Raw genomic sequence first — 15,897 nt, forward strand, 5'->3', positions numbered from 1 at the left:
TTTTCATCACTTGAATTTCTTTCTTAATTATTAAAGGTTATTCCATTCTTGAGACCACTTTCTTTAAATAAAGAAATGCAGATGCTGCTTTGAACATATCAACACTAATTAAATTGGCTTTAAATTAGACCAAGCTATTATTACTTACTCAACAGTTTTTTTGTTCACATCTATTCTCATCACTTTGTTTTTGTCATTTAATTAATGTTAGCCTACTTCCACACCTTAGAAATGAAAAAGCCTAGGACATGACATGTCTAAAAAAAATCATTAAAATAATCTCCAAAATATATTTTTATCAGAAAACACAACAAAGTATGCTCCCTAAATATTTTCCACAACACTTTTAATAGTAGATTGAAATAATAATAATAATAATAATAGACATGCAATACAATTTTTTTTTAAATTGTAAGAAATCTACAAAATATATAATTACCAGAAAAGACAAAGTATGCTTCCCTACTCTTAAAATAATAGATTTAAATAATAACAGACATGCAAAAAAAATCTAAAAATATTTGAATATGTCGTAGTAAGGGGAGTATCCAGCAGCCTCCCCTCCTCCCTCTTTCTCTGTCCGGCAGGAAGTTTCTCCAGTCGGGGGTTCGTCACTCAGTTGAACCCGCGGCCAGCAGCCGGTGGAGATGGCTTGAACAGCGGATAGCAGGACAGTTTCCTCCCGCTCTTTCAGCTTTTATCGGAGTTTAATATGCCAGAAGACCCCAAATACTCTCATGGAAACTGCTATTTTACTCCGAGTAAGCCAACTGTTGAGTTCGTGAAGGCATCATGGCTAATGTTAAAGTTGCCATCCGCGTCCGTCCTCTCAACGCAAGGTAAGACGTCAGCTGTCAGGCTAATTAAAGTACTTATTAAATGTACATTTTAAGAGTGAACTTTATTATAAATGTCGTTATTTTTACTTCATGGCAGAACTGTTGTAGCCAGAGTCATGTGACTTAAGCTACTCCTTAATGCTAATCAAAAACAATAACCTAACGTTAAGCTTCTCATGTTTAATTAGCACTTTTTAAGTAAACAGCTATCCAGTTTTTAGCTAGCTTATTAGTTTTTAGCTTGTTAGCTAGCTAAAAACAGTGGTGCACATGGTGAATAATGACAACTGTGGCTGTCAGTAGTGACTCATGTTGTGTGCATGTGTGTGTGGTGCTGAGTAATGTCCACAAAACCTTGAGCTTGGGTTAAGTGTCCCACTATATTATTTTTACGCACAGCCATTAAGACCATGTGGTGATTGACTGTAATGCTTTTAAAACACCTTTGCTTTATGTATGATTGCACCTAGGATCAATCAGTATCAGTTATTTTAAAGCAATCGATCATTGCTGTACCTGAGCCTTACAATTGATTACAAGATTGCAGGAAAATCAGAGCTTTTTCTTTGTATTATCCCATCATTTTTTCTGAACTTAAAAATGTTGGTTAATAACAGATGGTTGATAAACAGATATTTAAGTACTTGCTGGAATCTCATTAACTGGTGCCTGCTGCTCAGATGTGATCCGATGCTTTTTCTTCATAGATGGTATATCTGTTTCATCTTGTTCTAGCTCATACAAGTTTACACTCAGTAAATTGTTCAACCTAAGACTCTATGTTTTACTTGGCTGCATCTTTCCATCAAATGGATATACTCTAGATGTCTTGAGCATCCTTTGTTACACGATTCCTTCATAATTCAGCCTTGCATTTCTATTTCTGAGAACTTTCAGATCCCCATTCAAATGAAATGAAAACCTCTCTATTATGCATGGCTAGAAATGTTGTATGTGCACTGGTTGACTGCACAGAAGTTATTAATGAATAGTCCACTCGTTTAACAGTGGGGTTTAAGAGATTGATTACATAATATGGAACAGAAAAAAACAAATTAGGCTTAGCCAACTGATGTTGTTTAGTCGGATAATTAAATCTTTAATGCAAAATGTATACATTTTAAATACACAAAACACATTTTTTTTCTCATTTTCTCATTGGCTTTGAGATTACCTTTGTTAGGTGTGAGGCATTTATGGAAAACTAGTTCCCCCCTGTTTTTACAGTGCTGTAAAATCTGCGGTTTAGGTAGCAAAGTAACACATGGAGGTTGTAAAGCTACTTTGCTCCACTGGACCTCCCTTTAAATGAAGAGACAGATTGCTACAACATGTTGGATAACATATATTTTTGTTTCAGCAGTGTGAGGATATAATACATAGAGTCCTACAGTAGTATATTGATTTCACTTCACCTCCTGCAGGATGTTTGGCTGGGGTTCTTAATCTAAATGCCACTACAGTACCATAACAAAGCATTATCCAAGCTATGGAGGCTCCGACAATGATTCTTTCAAACAGCCTTCCTGGTATTTTGCATAACAAAAGCAATTCTTATACATAATGTTCACTGTCATGCAAATGTCTGTTTCCTCATTCCTGGATCTGTCGGTTTCACTTACACATAACTTTAACACCAGGTTGGTCAGCTGCATTCCTCATTGGCCGGGCGCAGAAGTGTGTTGCTCATTGTTTAAGGACTCAATGCCCCCCGCCCCCCTTAGACGGCATGAAGCCACTCTCATGTGCAAAAACATGTGTGCCAGATTGTGAGAATTCTGGTCCTGGGTTTGTTTCAACACTGTTTTTTTATGTTACGAGGTTTCTACCACCCTCCTCCTCCCCTTCATGCTACTTAGAGCCTGAGATTGAAGGTTGCTGGTTTTGGGTTGGGCCACCACTGCTGGAAAAATGAGTCCCGCATGGTGAAGCTCAGGGGGAGCTGACGATTACAAAACCCCCCCGTCGTCCCCCAACCCTCCACAGAGACTCAGCGTTTGCACTACAGACAGGAATCACCGCCTTTATCGCTCCTGGAGATCGAAATACTCTCAGCTCCATGTTGTGATTGCCTCGATTTTCGTGTGTGTTGCATCAGATGTGCTGGGTCCAGCTGCTGAGTTGACCTTGTTACACACACACACACACACACACACACACACACACACACTCACAATCACACTCACACTCACACACACACACATATATACAATACTAGTGTAGAATCTGTGGAAACAGCCCAAGCTTCCTCATCCGAGTGAAGCGTCTGTTTTCATTTGAATCTGAAACTGGTCAGTGACGATTTCATGGATCACACACACACAGAGGTTCATTGTGTTAACCATGTGACGGCCTAAATGTCTCTGGACACCCTCTCCATTATGTGTGCATCTGCAAAAATAGTTTTTTTTAAACCTATTTTAATCTGTCTGCAGGGAGTTTCATCCAAAGTGAAACCTTTGTTAAATCTGTCAAGTGGGAAATGCTATGCTCACAATATTCCTAGCCAGCTGTTTAAATTAATAATCCATGAATATTCCTGTAAACATGCACCCCCTTGCAGTATGTGCTACAACTGCGCTTCCCACCTTTTCCAGCTGCAGTCAAGAGGCAGTGTGTTGAAAACTGCGGCAACCAAAACATGTTCTGATCGCGCTGTTAACACGACCAAAGAATGCTCCCCAAATCTTTGCAATATTGGCATTTTCAAAAATATTTCAAATCACCAAACGGAATTTTCGTATTCGTCTCATATTCTGAATAATAGTGGAACATTATTGATCATATAGATGTAGTCACTGATCACTACTACTGATATGCCTTTCATGTTTTCTCTTCAATCTGATCCCTCTCACTTCTCATAAAAAGCTGTCACACTTCTCAACGCATCCAAATGGGAATGTTTACAAAGTTGACGAGAGCAATGTTTTCTTCTCTCACAGGGAGAGCGCAGATGGAGGAAGGTTAGCGGTTCAAGTCGAGGACAAGCTCGTTAGGATCAAAAATGTAAAGGTGAGTGTTTTGCTGTGATTACGGTATATCCAATGTGCTTTACATTTATGTCCAATATTTAGTGTAGAGGGCGTTTATCTACCACAACAACCGGATGTTTACAGCCTCAGACCAGCCTTTTCCGGCTCGATGTCACTATTGTTTATTATATGTGTTGAACTCACACACACACACACACACACACACACACACACACACACACACACACACACACACACACACACACACACACACACACACACACACACACACACACACACACACACACACACACACACACACACACACACACACACACACACACACACACACACACACACACACACACACACACACACACACACACACACACACACACACACACACACACACTCACTCACACACCAGATTAATGCTTTTAACTTCAATATTAAAAAAAAGATCTGCATGCGAGTGATAGGGAGTGTCTGCATTTTGGTCCTTATGCCTTTTACACACTCTCTCCAAAGCATAACATAAAAACTTTGAAAGTAAAACGGAAAGATATCTGGATTAAGAGGTTGATTTTTCTTTGCACAGCAGGAAAGAAAGGCGAAATGAATGGGCTGTGACGTTAGTTTTTTTAGCAGAGGTTGAGTTCAATAATTTGAACGGCCCTCGGAGGATGTTGTAAAAATTGAAATGGCTCTCGAGAGGGAAAAGGTTCCCCAGCCCTGCTGTAAGCTGACACTTTCACTAAGCTTGGAACCTGCTGCGTCAGATGTCTGAGGAGACTCGTCTGTGTGGTTGAGCTGCTTTGCCTGTGTTGAGATAATACAACTGCAAAAGCCTTGTTGAGGATCATATGTCACAATGTGTATCCCCCATGTAAGGGATGCACACATTAAAAAAAAGGATACATTAAAATCAGCTTCCAGTTGATTGCTAGTCACACGTACTGTACATGGAGACTTTTGTTGATCAAGCTAAAGAGAGAGGTTGGGTGGGGGAGGAGAGAATCTGTTTCAAATGATGTGACAGAGACAGAGCACATATGGCCGCCCTGTGGAAAAGGTTCAAGGGAATCATTATTTAGTGGGACAGTTTTGGAAGATCTTAAACAGCAAAGAAAAAGGGTGGATTTTACAGGACAATAACCTTAAAGCTACTTTACAAACTGCAAGTTATAAAAGCCAATCTATTCATCTAAATTAAAAAGCACAGAATCAGAAAAGATAAAAGGTAATGTTTGGCAGCTAGTCTGTTTTCCCCCCTAACTTAATTTAGGTGTAAAACAAGAGACTTTATCAGTGGTTGGAGCTCTGGTGGGCTGTAGCTGGTGTTGCTTTTGGCTAATCCCTCTCACCACAAGGCCTTTGTTAAATCTCCTAAAAGTGCTGGGGGGGGGGGGGGGGTTAAACAATCGTGCTCTCAGAAGTTCCAATTGCTCTGAGCAAAATTGATACTCAGAGCTTAGTGTTGCCTAATGCTGCAGTTAGAGGAAGAAAAGGCTATTTACATAAATGGCTGAGTGGGTTCATCATTTGGATTATGATGTGGATAATTGACTGCTTGGTTTGAACTACAACACTGACTAAAGGACCCTCTCCGCAGCATGAGTCTGTCTCTGAAGTGTCCGTCAACAAGACATTTAACCAGACCCGGCGCCAGAACAAATCTACAGAGAGGGCAGATTTTAATGGGAGGACTCACAAAACCGTCATGTACCGCGGCACAATATAGATCGTATCAAACGGCATGGCCAACAGCATTGCGTAAAGACGCACACATATCGCTAATACATACACAAATAAATACACAAATAAATTCACAAATAATTTCACAAATAAATTCACAAATAAATTCACAAATAAATACACAAATAAATACACAAATAAATACACAAATGAATTCACAAGTAAATTCACATGTAAATACACAAATAAATTCACAATTAAATTCACAAATAAATACACAGTAAAGGGCAACATAGAAAACCACTTTTGAAACATCGTGTGCGTGGCGGCACAAACACTGGTAACTGAGCAAGCAGGATTTTTTTTTGTATTCCAAGCTTCGTGAAAGTGTCAAATGTTAACATGATACACTGATGTCACCCCGAAAAAATCCCAGTGCAATTACACTGGAGTCTGATGGTAACACAACAACTCGTATGCCAGAAGTGAATAGTAAATGTGTCAGAGAGAAACAATTATTTGCACTTTTAAACAAGAGAAATGTGACTCTATACTTTTATTATGATAATGTGATGGTGACACATAAAACAAGAAAAGCTTTATAGAATGAAGGGATGTTCATGTGAAAAACACTTTTAATAGAAGCAGCATTGCTTTTTATTTGAATGAAAGCTGTTTAACGAAAAGCATTTAACCTGGTAAAATATCCCAAAAGTACGGAAGAGGATTAGGGGCCAAAAAGAAATGTATGTGGCCCTAATCCTCTTCCGTACTTTTGGGATATTTAACCCAGTTAAATGCTTTTGGTTTTTAATCTCAGAATTCTGACTTTTTTTCTCAAAATTCTGACTTTAATCTCAGAATTAAAATTTTTTTGTTCTGTGAAAAAAGTCAGAATTCTGAGATTAAAGTCGGAACAAAAAAAAAACATATTTTTTTCAAATCCTCCCAATTCTTTTTTTAATGTGGCCCTAATTAACTTATGTACAAAAGATACCAGACATTGCACATCTAATGCTGGAACGATATGTATTTATATTATGATTGCTGGTATTTCACCCACGCAATATATTGCTTTATAATACTCCTATTATATTAAGATCTTGCCGACATTAAAATGTATAAAGAAAGAAGTTTATTCTATAGATAATTCACTTTATTCTCTGACTTTTACTTCAATAGATCAACATCTAATGCAGCTCAAATTCATTTAGTTTAAAGTCTGATCTTTCCCCAGAATCAAACTCATGCCTTAGTGCTCACAAACTTGTTTTATACTCAAAATACATTCCTCTAAACAGATGGGCAAAGTATTAGCTATGTGGATACACCTGAATAGATTTAAAACCTTGTATTACAAATAATTAAAAAAGAGATACTGCAGAACAGAAAATAACAGCCTGTTCTCAGCAGGAACGTTATTGTTCTTCAGGTTGACTGCAGGGATTTAGAAGCGATGTTTAGATGCTGCACTGATTATCCACTACAACTGTTGTGCTGGGACGAGTCCAAAAGCTGCTGTGCTGTCTTTCCTCACAGTTAGCAGAAAGGTGTTTACTGTTAATGCAGTGAGGCAACTGAACTGTGAGAGGAGCGAATGCGTTGCTAATGAATGGAAACAACTTGCTTGTAATTCCACACTAGGGCTGCACGATATTGAAAAAAACTGACATTGTGATTTTTTTTTCCCCCTGCGATATATATTGCGTTTTTTTAAAACTATATTTAACCGGATGAAGGATTTTAGTCACGGACGTCTGGATCTTAACTGGTTGACTCATCATACCTTAAGTCATGATCTAACATGTCATCATAATGCAGGTTGCTTACCCTCAAATAAGGGGGTTCATCTGTGAATGAAGAAGAGTGGTGTCTAGAAGGGATCCAAGAGATTAAACGTATTACATTAAACTATAGGAAGCTTCATCACATTAGGGAATTAACATACGTGACCAAATAGGTCATTTCACTTTTGATTCCACAATTAAAACCTTTTTTGTGCAAATAGCAGCAAAGTAGTGGACATCTTTTAAACAACATTATAAAAATAAACTTAAGAACAGCTATACACCAGCTCCTTTATGGCGTTTTGAACCTTTCTCATATGGTGGAACACCGGCAAAGGCATCTGAAATAGTTGTTTGCTGTGCATGCAGACTCAGAGCCTGCATGTCACTCCACTCAAGTACCCCTGACATGAGAGCCGCGCAAGTTCTTTTTGTAGCAAGCAGCAAAATAATTGTAACATGACGTGTTTGAGTAAATTTACCTACTTAACATCGAACGCCCTAAAAAAAATAAATTAAAAAAAATATCGCCCGTCCCTGCGATGTGAATATCGCGCATGCGCATATCGCGGTTATCGCCATGACACGGTATATCGTTCAGCCCTATTCCACACCATATCAGACCTGTAATAAATCTATAGCACCTGGCTTTATTGCGGTTATTCTAACACTACTCTCATTTCTTAGGCCCAAATTCTTCTGTCATTGAATCTATTGTCTTAAGATTTTCCGTGAGCAATGTATACAGCTCTGTCAGACAAAGTTCTTTATTTATTGTTCTGACTTAATAAAGTAATTGTTCTTTACATCTTGCGTTGTTATGCTAGGATTTTGACCGGTATTAGAGAGTGTTAATAATAATCTCTTCTGTTTTCCTCCCTGAAGCTGGACGGACGCTCAGATGGTGCTATAGATTCCAGGGAGAAGCTTCTGGAGTTTTGTTTTGACTACTGCTACTGGTCGGTGGACCCTGCAGAGCCTCGCTATGCGTCTCAGGAGGAGGTAATGACCTGACCCTTAACTAACCTAAACTAACTGCTACAGTATTCTCATAACATTCCCATGTACTTGCTACTGTATGGAGGTATTGCCTGAATAATGACTGTTTAACCGTTATCTTACAACATCAGAGTTCCCATCCAATAGTCTCAAACTCAACTTTTCTCTGATGTTGCGTCTGTAGTGTAGAAATATGGCAATAAACAGTTCTTATTTAAACGATGCTCCAAGATATACACAAGAGTGAAAGTAGAACCAAGGGTACAATTCCCGTTTTGTTTTTTTCATTTGGATGGAATTGTCTTATGTTGGCTTGAATGTTGCACTGGGTTTCTGTCCTTAATAAGTACTGTACACTACTTGGCCACTTCATTGGGTACACATCTAGGGCAATCCAAAATAACGTTTCTGCCATTAAGATGACTTGTGATTCCTATCATTTCAAAAACATTTTTAACTTCAACTTTATTTGATTATAGGGTCTTTTGTGCAAGGTTACAATCAAATGTGCTTAACAATACGATGAAAATACAAAAACCAATCATAATTTAGCAAAACAAAGACTAAGAAACTAATGAAAACACAACATTGTTTTGTTCTTCAAGCATGCTATATCAGAGGCATGCTACCTCGCCCCGATGGCTTTCTCCTCACCCTGGGAGTGATTGAAAGTCCAGTGCAAGAGGTCCTTGTGATCTATGCCAGGCGTTAGTCCATGGTGTGATTTCAACTCTAATAAAAGGATCTTTAACTCTTATTATAAAAACAGGCAACCAATGAAGGTACTTTAGGACAGGTAAGATACAGTATGTGCTCTTGAGACTGTTGCATTAGACCAGTGGTCACCAACCTTTTTAAGCCCAAGATCACGGACCTCGGCCTAGGTGAAAGGCGAGATCTACCTATTGCAGAATTGAGTGAAAAAGACGGCCCAGACAATGCTTCCAATTTGAGGCCTTTTATATAGGCTAATTGCATCTGAATTACTGTTACAATGAAGGCTCCATAATCAGCTCAAGGCATATAGGCAGGGGTAAAGTGCTATTTTTTATGAGTGGGGGGCAGACCTCACCTCCTCTAGGGGGGTACTCACCTCCTCTAGGGGGGTCCGGGGGGATGCTCCCCCGGGAAGATTTTTTTTTAAATATTGAAGTTGAAAGCATCAATCTGGTGCACTTTGAGAGCAACATGAAGAGATCTATGGATTCATCTCACAACACCCAGATGAAACAGAACTGTAAACAGATTTTCTTTTTCTTTATGGATATTTTACAAATCACTCCCCTTTCAAACTGTAATCTTGTTTTACTGCCATATAGTAGGCTATTTCATACCTGTTTTTCATTTATTCTCTTATTGTTTGTATAACTATAATGATCATATGAAGGTGTGCCGCGGAAATAATCTTTTGAATAATTTGTGACAAAACCGTTCTAAACACTCAGAGAGTCCTTTAGCTCACCTGAGCCCCTCAGTCTGACAGGGGAGGACTCTCCTCCAGCTTGTTGTGGAGACAGCTCCTTATGTCCGTTAGTGCAGCTAGCTAACCAGATGCTAACATCACGGTCCCCGCTAGCACCGGTCCCTCTCTCCCCTTCTCTCCCCCTCTCTCTCTAAATGCGCTATTGCCACACACACACAGAGCCGAGCTTGAATGACACAAGCACACGTGTATTTCCATGCAACTCTCTGATTGGTCTGGTGACTTGCCTCTGTTGCATTCACTGAACACGGGAAATTGCAGTCCTGCCGTCCTCTCTTGTGTTATGACTCATGATGAGGTTCACGTAAAACACGGTTAATGTATTATATTATTGAGGTGTCTCAAATATATGTCAATCAAGTGGCACCTGCTAACGGGGTGGTGGATGATAGGTTTACATCTAAAAACGTATTTTTCAAACATTATTATTTTAATTTAATTTTCCTTTCTTTTGTTACTTTTTTTTTTTAACGGTCCGCGATCTACCCGCACCACACTCACGATCGACCGGTCGATCGCGATCGACTGGTTGGCGACCACTGCATTAGACTGTACAGGTGAACCTAATAAAGTGGCCACTGTTTTTATGTAAGTAGTCATTTGATCAGATTTGACATTTGTGAAGCACTACCTAAGGATTGGTCTTGTTTTTGTGCCGTCTTAATTGCCCTCTTGTGGGGTAGAGACAGAGTGTGTGCCAGTGCAGGCTTTTGCCCACAAGTTGACACTGGGCAAACACAACCTGTACCAAGAGCAGAGCCCTGAGGAAACGCTTTTACACAGATGGCCACTCGGGGGATATGATATCGGCTCCATCTGTTACCCAGAAGTCTCTTTGCCTCAGACATGGCACGCTCGCTTTTCATGTCCCGGTTTTGATTGGGCCATTAGATATCTTTGTGTTGCTTTGATTGGAGGCTGCTTCTGGAACCTGAGAAGAGCTCAAGATCAAGTGGAAATGACAGCTAATTTAATTACAGCACATCTGTACAAAACCTACCCTTTTTTTAATATAAATTGTCTTGTTATTCATTTGTATGTAAATCAAGTTTTCATTGTCCAGCAGAATAGCTGCACCCTTAGCATTACAGTCACTTCTCTGCCACTCCCTCTCTGCCTCTCTCTCCTGTTGTCAGAGCTGCCTTTGTATGTTTGAGAAAGACCAGGCTGTGAGGAGGACGGCCTACTCACTGTGCAGAGCAACAGACAACACAGCACTTTCTCCTCTTTCTTCATCTCTGGCTTTGGACGCCGCTGTCCTCAGCAGAATTGTGTCCAGTCACAGAGGCTTGGTTGCCACAAGACATTCCTCTTATGACCCGGGGTGGGCGAAGGACACAAGTGAAGTTCGGAGATTTAAATCTGACCTCTTTTCCTTCACCAGAATCCAAAGAATTGCCTCTTTAACAAAGACGTTTGGATGACGACGTCAGCCGTTAACTGATCACATCATCGCTTAATATATTTGAATAAGGCATCTCTCTGGTGGATGTAAATTAACAGTGAAACCTCTGTTTGTGTTGTACGACAGTAAGCCTTATTAATGGAGCACAGAGGCAGGTGGACACTATAACTCAAGAGCCACTCATAACAGTTTTACCAGACACATAGCTTGAGAGATCAGTGAAGAGCCTGTCTAAGAAGTCACATTTTTCATCCACAACCAACATGTTACAGCCGTGTTGAGATTTCATGTTCATTTCCCACATTGTTGTATCGCCTCGTTTCATTCAGTGGGTGGCATTACATTTAGGCAATCGCTTTTAAATTAGTGTTCAGATTTTGTTATACCTGGGATCCAACGACATATATTTTAACACATTACGGCGCATTTCCACTACACGACCTCGCTCGGTATGGCTAGGCCTCGTTAGGACTGGCTCACTTTATGGCGCATTTCCATTACAGTTTAGGAACTGGGGTAGTATCTATAGTAACGCAGTGTAGGCGGAGCCATGACGTCATCTTCAATGAGATCCCCAGAAAAACAACACAGCTGTTAGCACTCAAACTCATAGCTCCTCATATCTGTTCAGAAACTAGACATAAGTTAAACAAGTACAAACCACAGACTGTCTGTGTCATGGTGAATACAGTCGCTGGTTTATTTATGTCTGTACAGGCCGTTGTTGTGAGTGTGGACGGTCGGGGCATATACTGCGTTAGCTTAGCCAATCTCCATTTAGACAACACGCATTTTAAAAGGTTTTTCGCCTGCCGTCTGTCTGCAGACTTGTCAAAGCATTAATTCATGGTTTTTACTAACCGGTATCAGTATGTTGTTACTTCGGCTTCATTTTGAAACGTGTATTACAATTAAATCACGGTCAGATATGTTCATTTTGTTGTAGTTGTAGCCCCCTCTCCAGCGATTCTCACTCTAGTTTAGCATACTCAGCCCGACTCAGCCCTGGTTGTCCCTGGCCCTAGAACCACGATTTTATGGGGCCAGAAAAACTGTGAATTAGGACCCGCTAGCCGGTACTAGGCCAAGTGGAAACGCAACCAAAAACGGGCCCCGCACGGCTCGGCACGCTTAAAGCGAGCTCCGCGCTGCAGTGGAAACGCACCATTAATGAGATGATGTTTTTTTTGCCAGTACTACATATTTTCTCATGGTTCCTACTTTCTAAAAATACATGTTTGACTTCCTTTAGAGCAGGAAAAGGGACTTGCTCTGAATATGTCTTCTGTGGTCCCCATGAGACTATCTGAGCCAGTGGTAGCAAGTAGAGCTTAACTCTTTCTTTTCCACTCCAGTGCTATCCTACCACACCCTGCGCCCCTCAGAGAATGGAAGCCCAGTCCCCCACCCCATTATTTTGTGCAGTACATGTCCATGAATCACTGATAGTTTCAACCAGACACTCGTGGGGGTTCCTGTCCTCATCCACTGTCACAGCAGACAGACTAGACAGAACTGTGGTATCTAACTTCATGTTGGGGTGCAGACATGGTTGCAATCTTGTCCCTGATGGCTCCCCACAACACAAAAAAAATGGTCACACTGAAGCTCAGTTTTTTTAAGTTGCATCAGTCTGTTACAAAAGTTTCTAGAAGAAGGTTGAGAAAAAGAACGAGTTGGGCTCTGACAGGTAAAAGGAAGAGAAACACATTCCGTAATGGGAGCCAGCTGTTGTTCCAAACTCCTGTCTTTTGTTTTGGGGCTACGTGTTGAGCTAATAAATAGCTTTTTCCACTATTTAATAACTCAAAACCCTCAGCTTTTTGTATAGCTTTTGACTGTTTGAAACATGGGAGAGGGAAGTAACGGAGAAGCAGAGGATTGAGACAGGGAATGGCAAGCGAAACCGATTAAACACTAAGAGCAAATGTGAATTCCTCGGGTAGCAGGCGGAGGAGGGGAGGGGGAGAGCAGGGGAAATGGGCTGGGGGTTCCACTGCAGCCCCCAGATCTCGCCTGACAAACTCACAGCTGCTTCACTAAGTCATTTTTCACAGTTAAATATCAACACAAAGACGTCACTGCTTAGGACTCGGCTCAAGAGCACAATGCTGCTTTTTATTGCCAGAAGCAGTCCGCTTGCCGGGGCTTTCCCTTCCTCTTCTCTCTCTCTCTCTCTCTCTCTCTCTCTCTCTCTCTCTCTCTCTCTCTCTCTCTCTCTCTCTCTCTCCCCCTCTCTCTGTGATTTCATTATGCTCACAGTGTTTCTAGGTCTGTGTGTCAGTGGCGCTGCAGACAGAAGAGAGAATAGCTTTGCAGTGTTTGAGAAAAATCCTCTTCACACATGTGCGTGAATTCACTCACAGTCCCGTCCAGTTCAGCCTGGTTTGCGTTAACCACACACAGGACACAAAATGAACCACATGCTGTCGACGAAGAAATAGGATATCTTCACTTTATTGATACAGGAAAAGCACCTGTGTTTTATGTATGGACTCACCGCTTTCTATCAGTGAAACCAGAGGATAAGAAGAGTTGTAGCGAGAGTGAAAGTAGCAGGAAGTAGTTATAGTTTGGTCTCTTAGTTGGCAGAATTTCACAAAAAGGTTAAGAAGAAATGAATAGACAGTTAGCCAGTGGGCTTAGGATCAGCTTTTGCTGCAGATCAAGTATCTGAAGTATATGCTTGATTGTTTTCAAGGATTTTCTACAAAAAATTCTATTGTGTATTATTTATTTTCAAACGGAGGGTCAGGTACGCATGGTTTTTGTAAGAGATTCCCTTCTTGGGTCCTATCCCTCACGCTGGCCAGCCTTCACTGGGCACGATGCCTCCGGGTGTGCACCATGGCCGGCTCTAGATTTATTTTTAGCAAGAAAAGTAGTTTGTCCAACTTTAGTAATAACGCTCCAGTTTATTGCCCAGTGAAGGTACCTATAGGGTACCACTGCACCTTATGGATATCACACGAGGCTGCCATCAGTCTGAAGGCTGGAGAAGTCATTTCCAGCCTGCCATAAAGAGTGTGACATCAGGGTGTCCGCAGGGTCTTAAAAAGTATTAAAAGTTGATAAATCAATTTAGCGAAAATGAAGGCTATTAAAAAGTATTAAACGGCATTTTCCAAGATATTATAATTTGTAGCTTGTTTTCAATAAGTATATAAATTGTCCAAAGAGGTTGTGTTCTACAGTCTGCCTGAATGTAATCATTGCGTAGGTGTGTAGTGTGATTCTGTGGAGTTTATTTATGGCATCCCGTTGGGTTTGACGTCATCTGAACAGGACATCTCACGCTCACTGCTTGATAGCGCTCGAAGGCCCGTTTACGCCGGTTGTTAAACAACATCGTTATGGGGAAATGCAAGTCTGCGTCCAAATGGTTGGAAGATAAGGAGGAAGGACAATCAATACTGTATATAGTCAATGTGAGGTAAAGTGTGTCGCCAAGGTAACCGGTTAGAACGCCAAGTGGAAAGGGTCTTAAAAAAGGAATTACATTTGACTTCAGGATTCCTGCATATACCCTGGACATTCAGCTCGGCTCTACAGAGTGGTGCTTCGGTCCCTTTAACGGATGATGGGAGGTGCGCCCAATCTCCAAACTCTCTCCAGATATGGGTCTATTTGTTTGTTTGCCCCAGAGTGTGCACTGAAAAATGTAATGCACTGCCAGAGATCTTACTGCTTGCTTTCCCCCCCACTTTCCTGTCCTACTCTTTTTCCCTCTGTCCTTCATTCCCGTGTGTAGGGAGGCCTGAGTAATGAGGAGCAGCCTATCTGTTTGGCCTGCACATCTCTCTCTCTCCCTCCTCCCTCCTCCCTCCCATGTCCTCCCATGTCCTCCCATGCTAATTTGACCTACAAATTCTGTCCAAGTGTGACAAACGAGAGCGTTGTTGAACTCCGGCCAAACAGTTTCCTCCTCTCGGTCTCTTCTCCTTGATGGGATACTGTCCTCCTATCTGTGTTTTCCCTCCCTCCTGTACTCACTTCAAATGTCTCCCTTTTCCACATCTGATTCTATAACCTAGAACTCTAGCAGGAATTCAGGGCAAGAATCACCAGTGACATTTCTTTTCCTGTGTCTAAACAAAAGCATTTAGCTTGTGCTCTGGGCCCAGCTGTTGTGTTTGTGTAACCCAGTTGGAAAGCGTGGGATGAGAACCAACGCTTCTTCTGCAGCTGTCCGGTCCTCAACATGGAGGAATTGTTTCGAGGAGTTCATAAGGCTTTTGTTTGTTAAACTGAATGTTTTTATGCGTCTCGATTTGCACTTATTTTCCTCTTGCAGTCTCAAGTCTTTGCACTGAGCTCAGAGTCGTCCTCCAAGTGAGAGCGGTTGTGGAGGGAAAACTAATCTCAGTTCTTTTTGTTGCGTCAAACCTGGCACAAGCAATGATTTTTAATGTGGTAAACTGCTCCACATTGCTTGTCTGGCTTATTGCCATCACCCTTGACAACATCTTAAACACATTTACACACACTCGCACTCGCACACTACGCATAAATACTCCTCCCGGGGTTTTGTGTACAGCCGGCCACATAAAACCAGACCAGCTTTTGGCCTGTTCCTCAACCAGTGATTACAGGACTTAAGTCATTACAGAGGCATTACACCATTACTCTTTCACTCTTGTCTTTTTGTGTTATTATTCCACTATAGCTGCTCGTTCTCAACATTTCTCACCCATTCTGCTGCCTTCCTCCACTTTTG

The 15,897-nt window shown here is 41.1% G+C and overlaps 1 protein-coding gene across 1 annotated transcript in view; it reads left to right on the forward strand.

Moving 5' to 3' along the window:
- Positions 1 to 592: 592 nt before the first annotated feature.
- stard9 (StAR-related lipid transfer (START) domain containing 9) overlaps positions 593 to 15,897 on the forward strand; it is a 56,860-nt gene continuing 41,555 nt past the window's right edge. The window contains exons 1-3 of the mRNA XM_079693598.1: positions 593 to 839; positions 3,782 to 3,851; positions 8,179 to 8,295. Coding sequence (XP_079549724.1) covers positions 793 to 839; positions 3,782 to 3,851; positions 8,179 to 8,295 — 234 coding nt within the window. The 5' untranslated portion in view covers positions 593 to 792. The remainder of the gene's footprint in view (positions 840 to 3,781; positions 3,852 to 8,178; positions 8,296 to 15,897) is intronic.

The sequence above is a fragment of the Notothenia rossii genome (genome assembly GCF_949606895.1).
Source record: "Notothenia rossii genome assembly, chromosome: 7".
Classification (NCBI taxonomy): domain Eukaryota; kingdom Metazoa; phylum Chordata; class Actinopteri; order Perciformes; family Nototheniidae; genus Notothenia; species Notothenia rossii.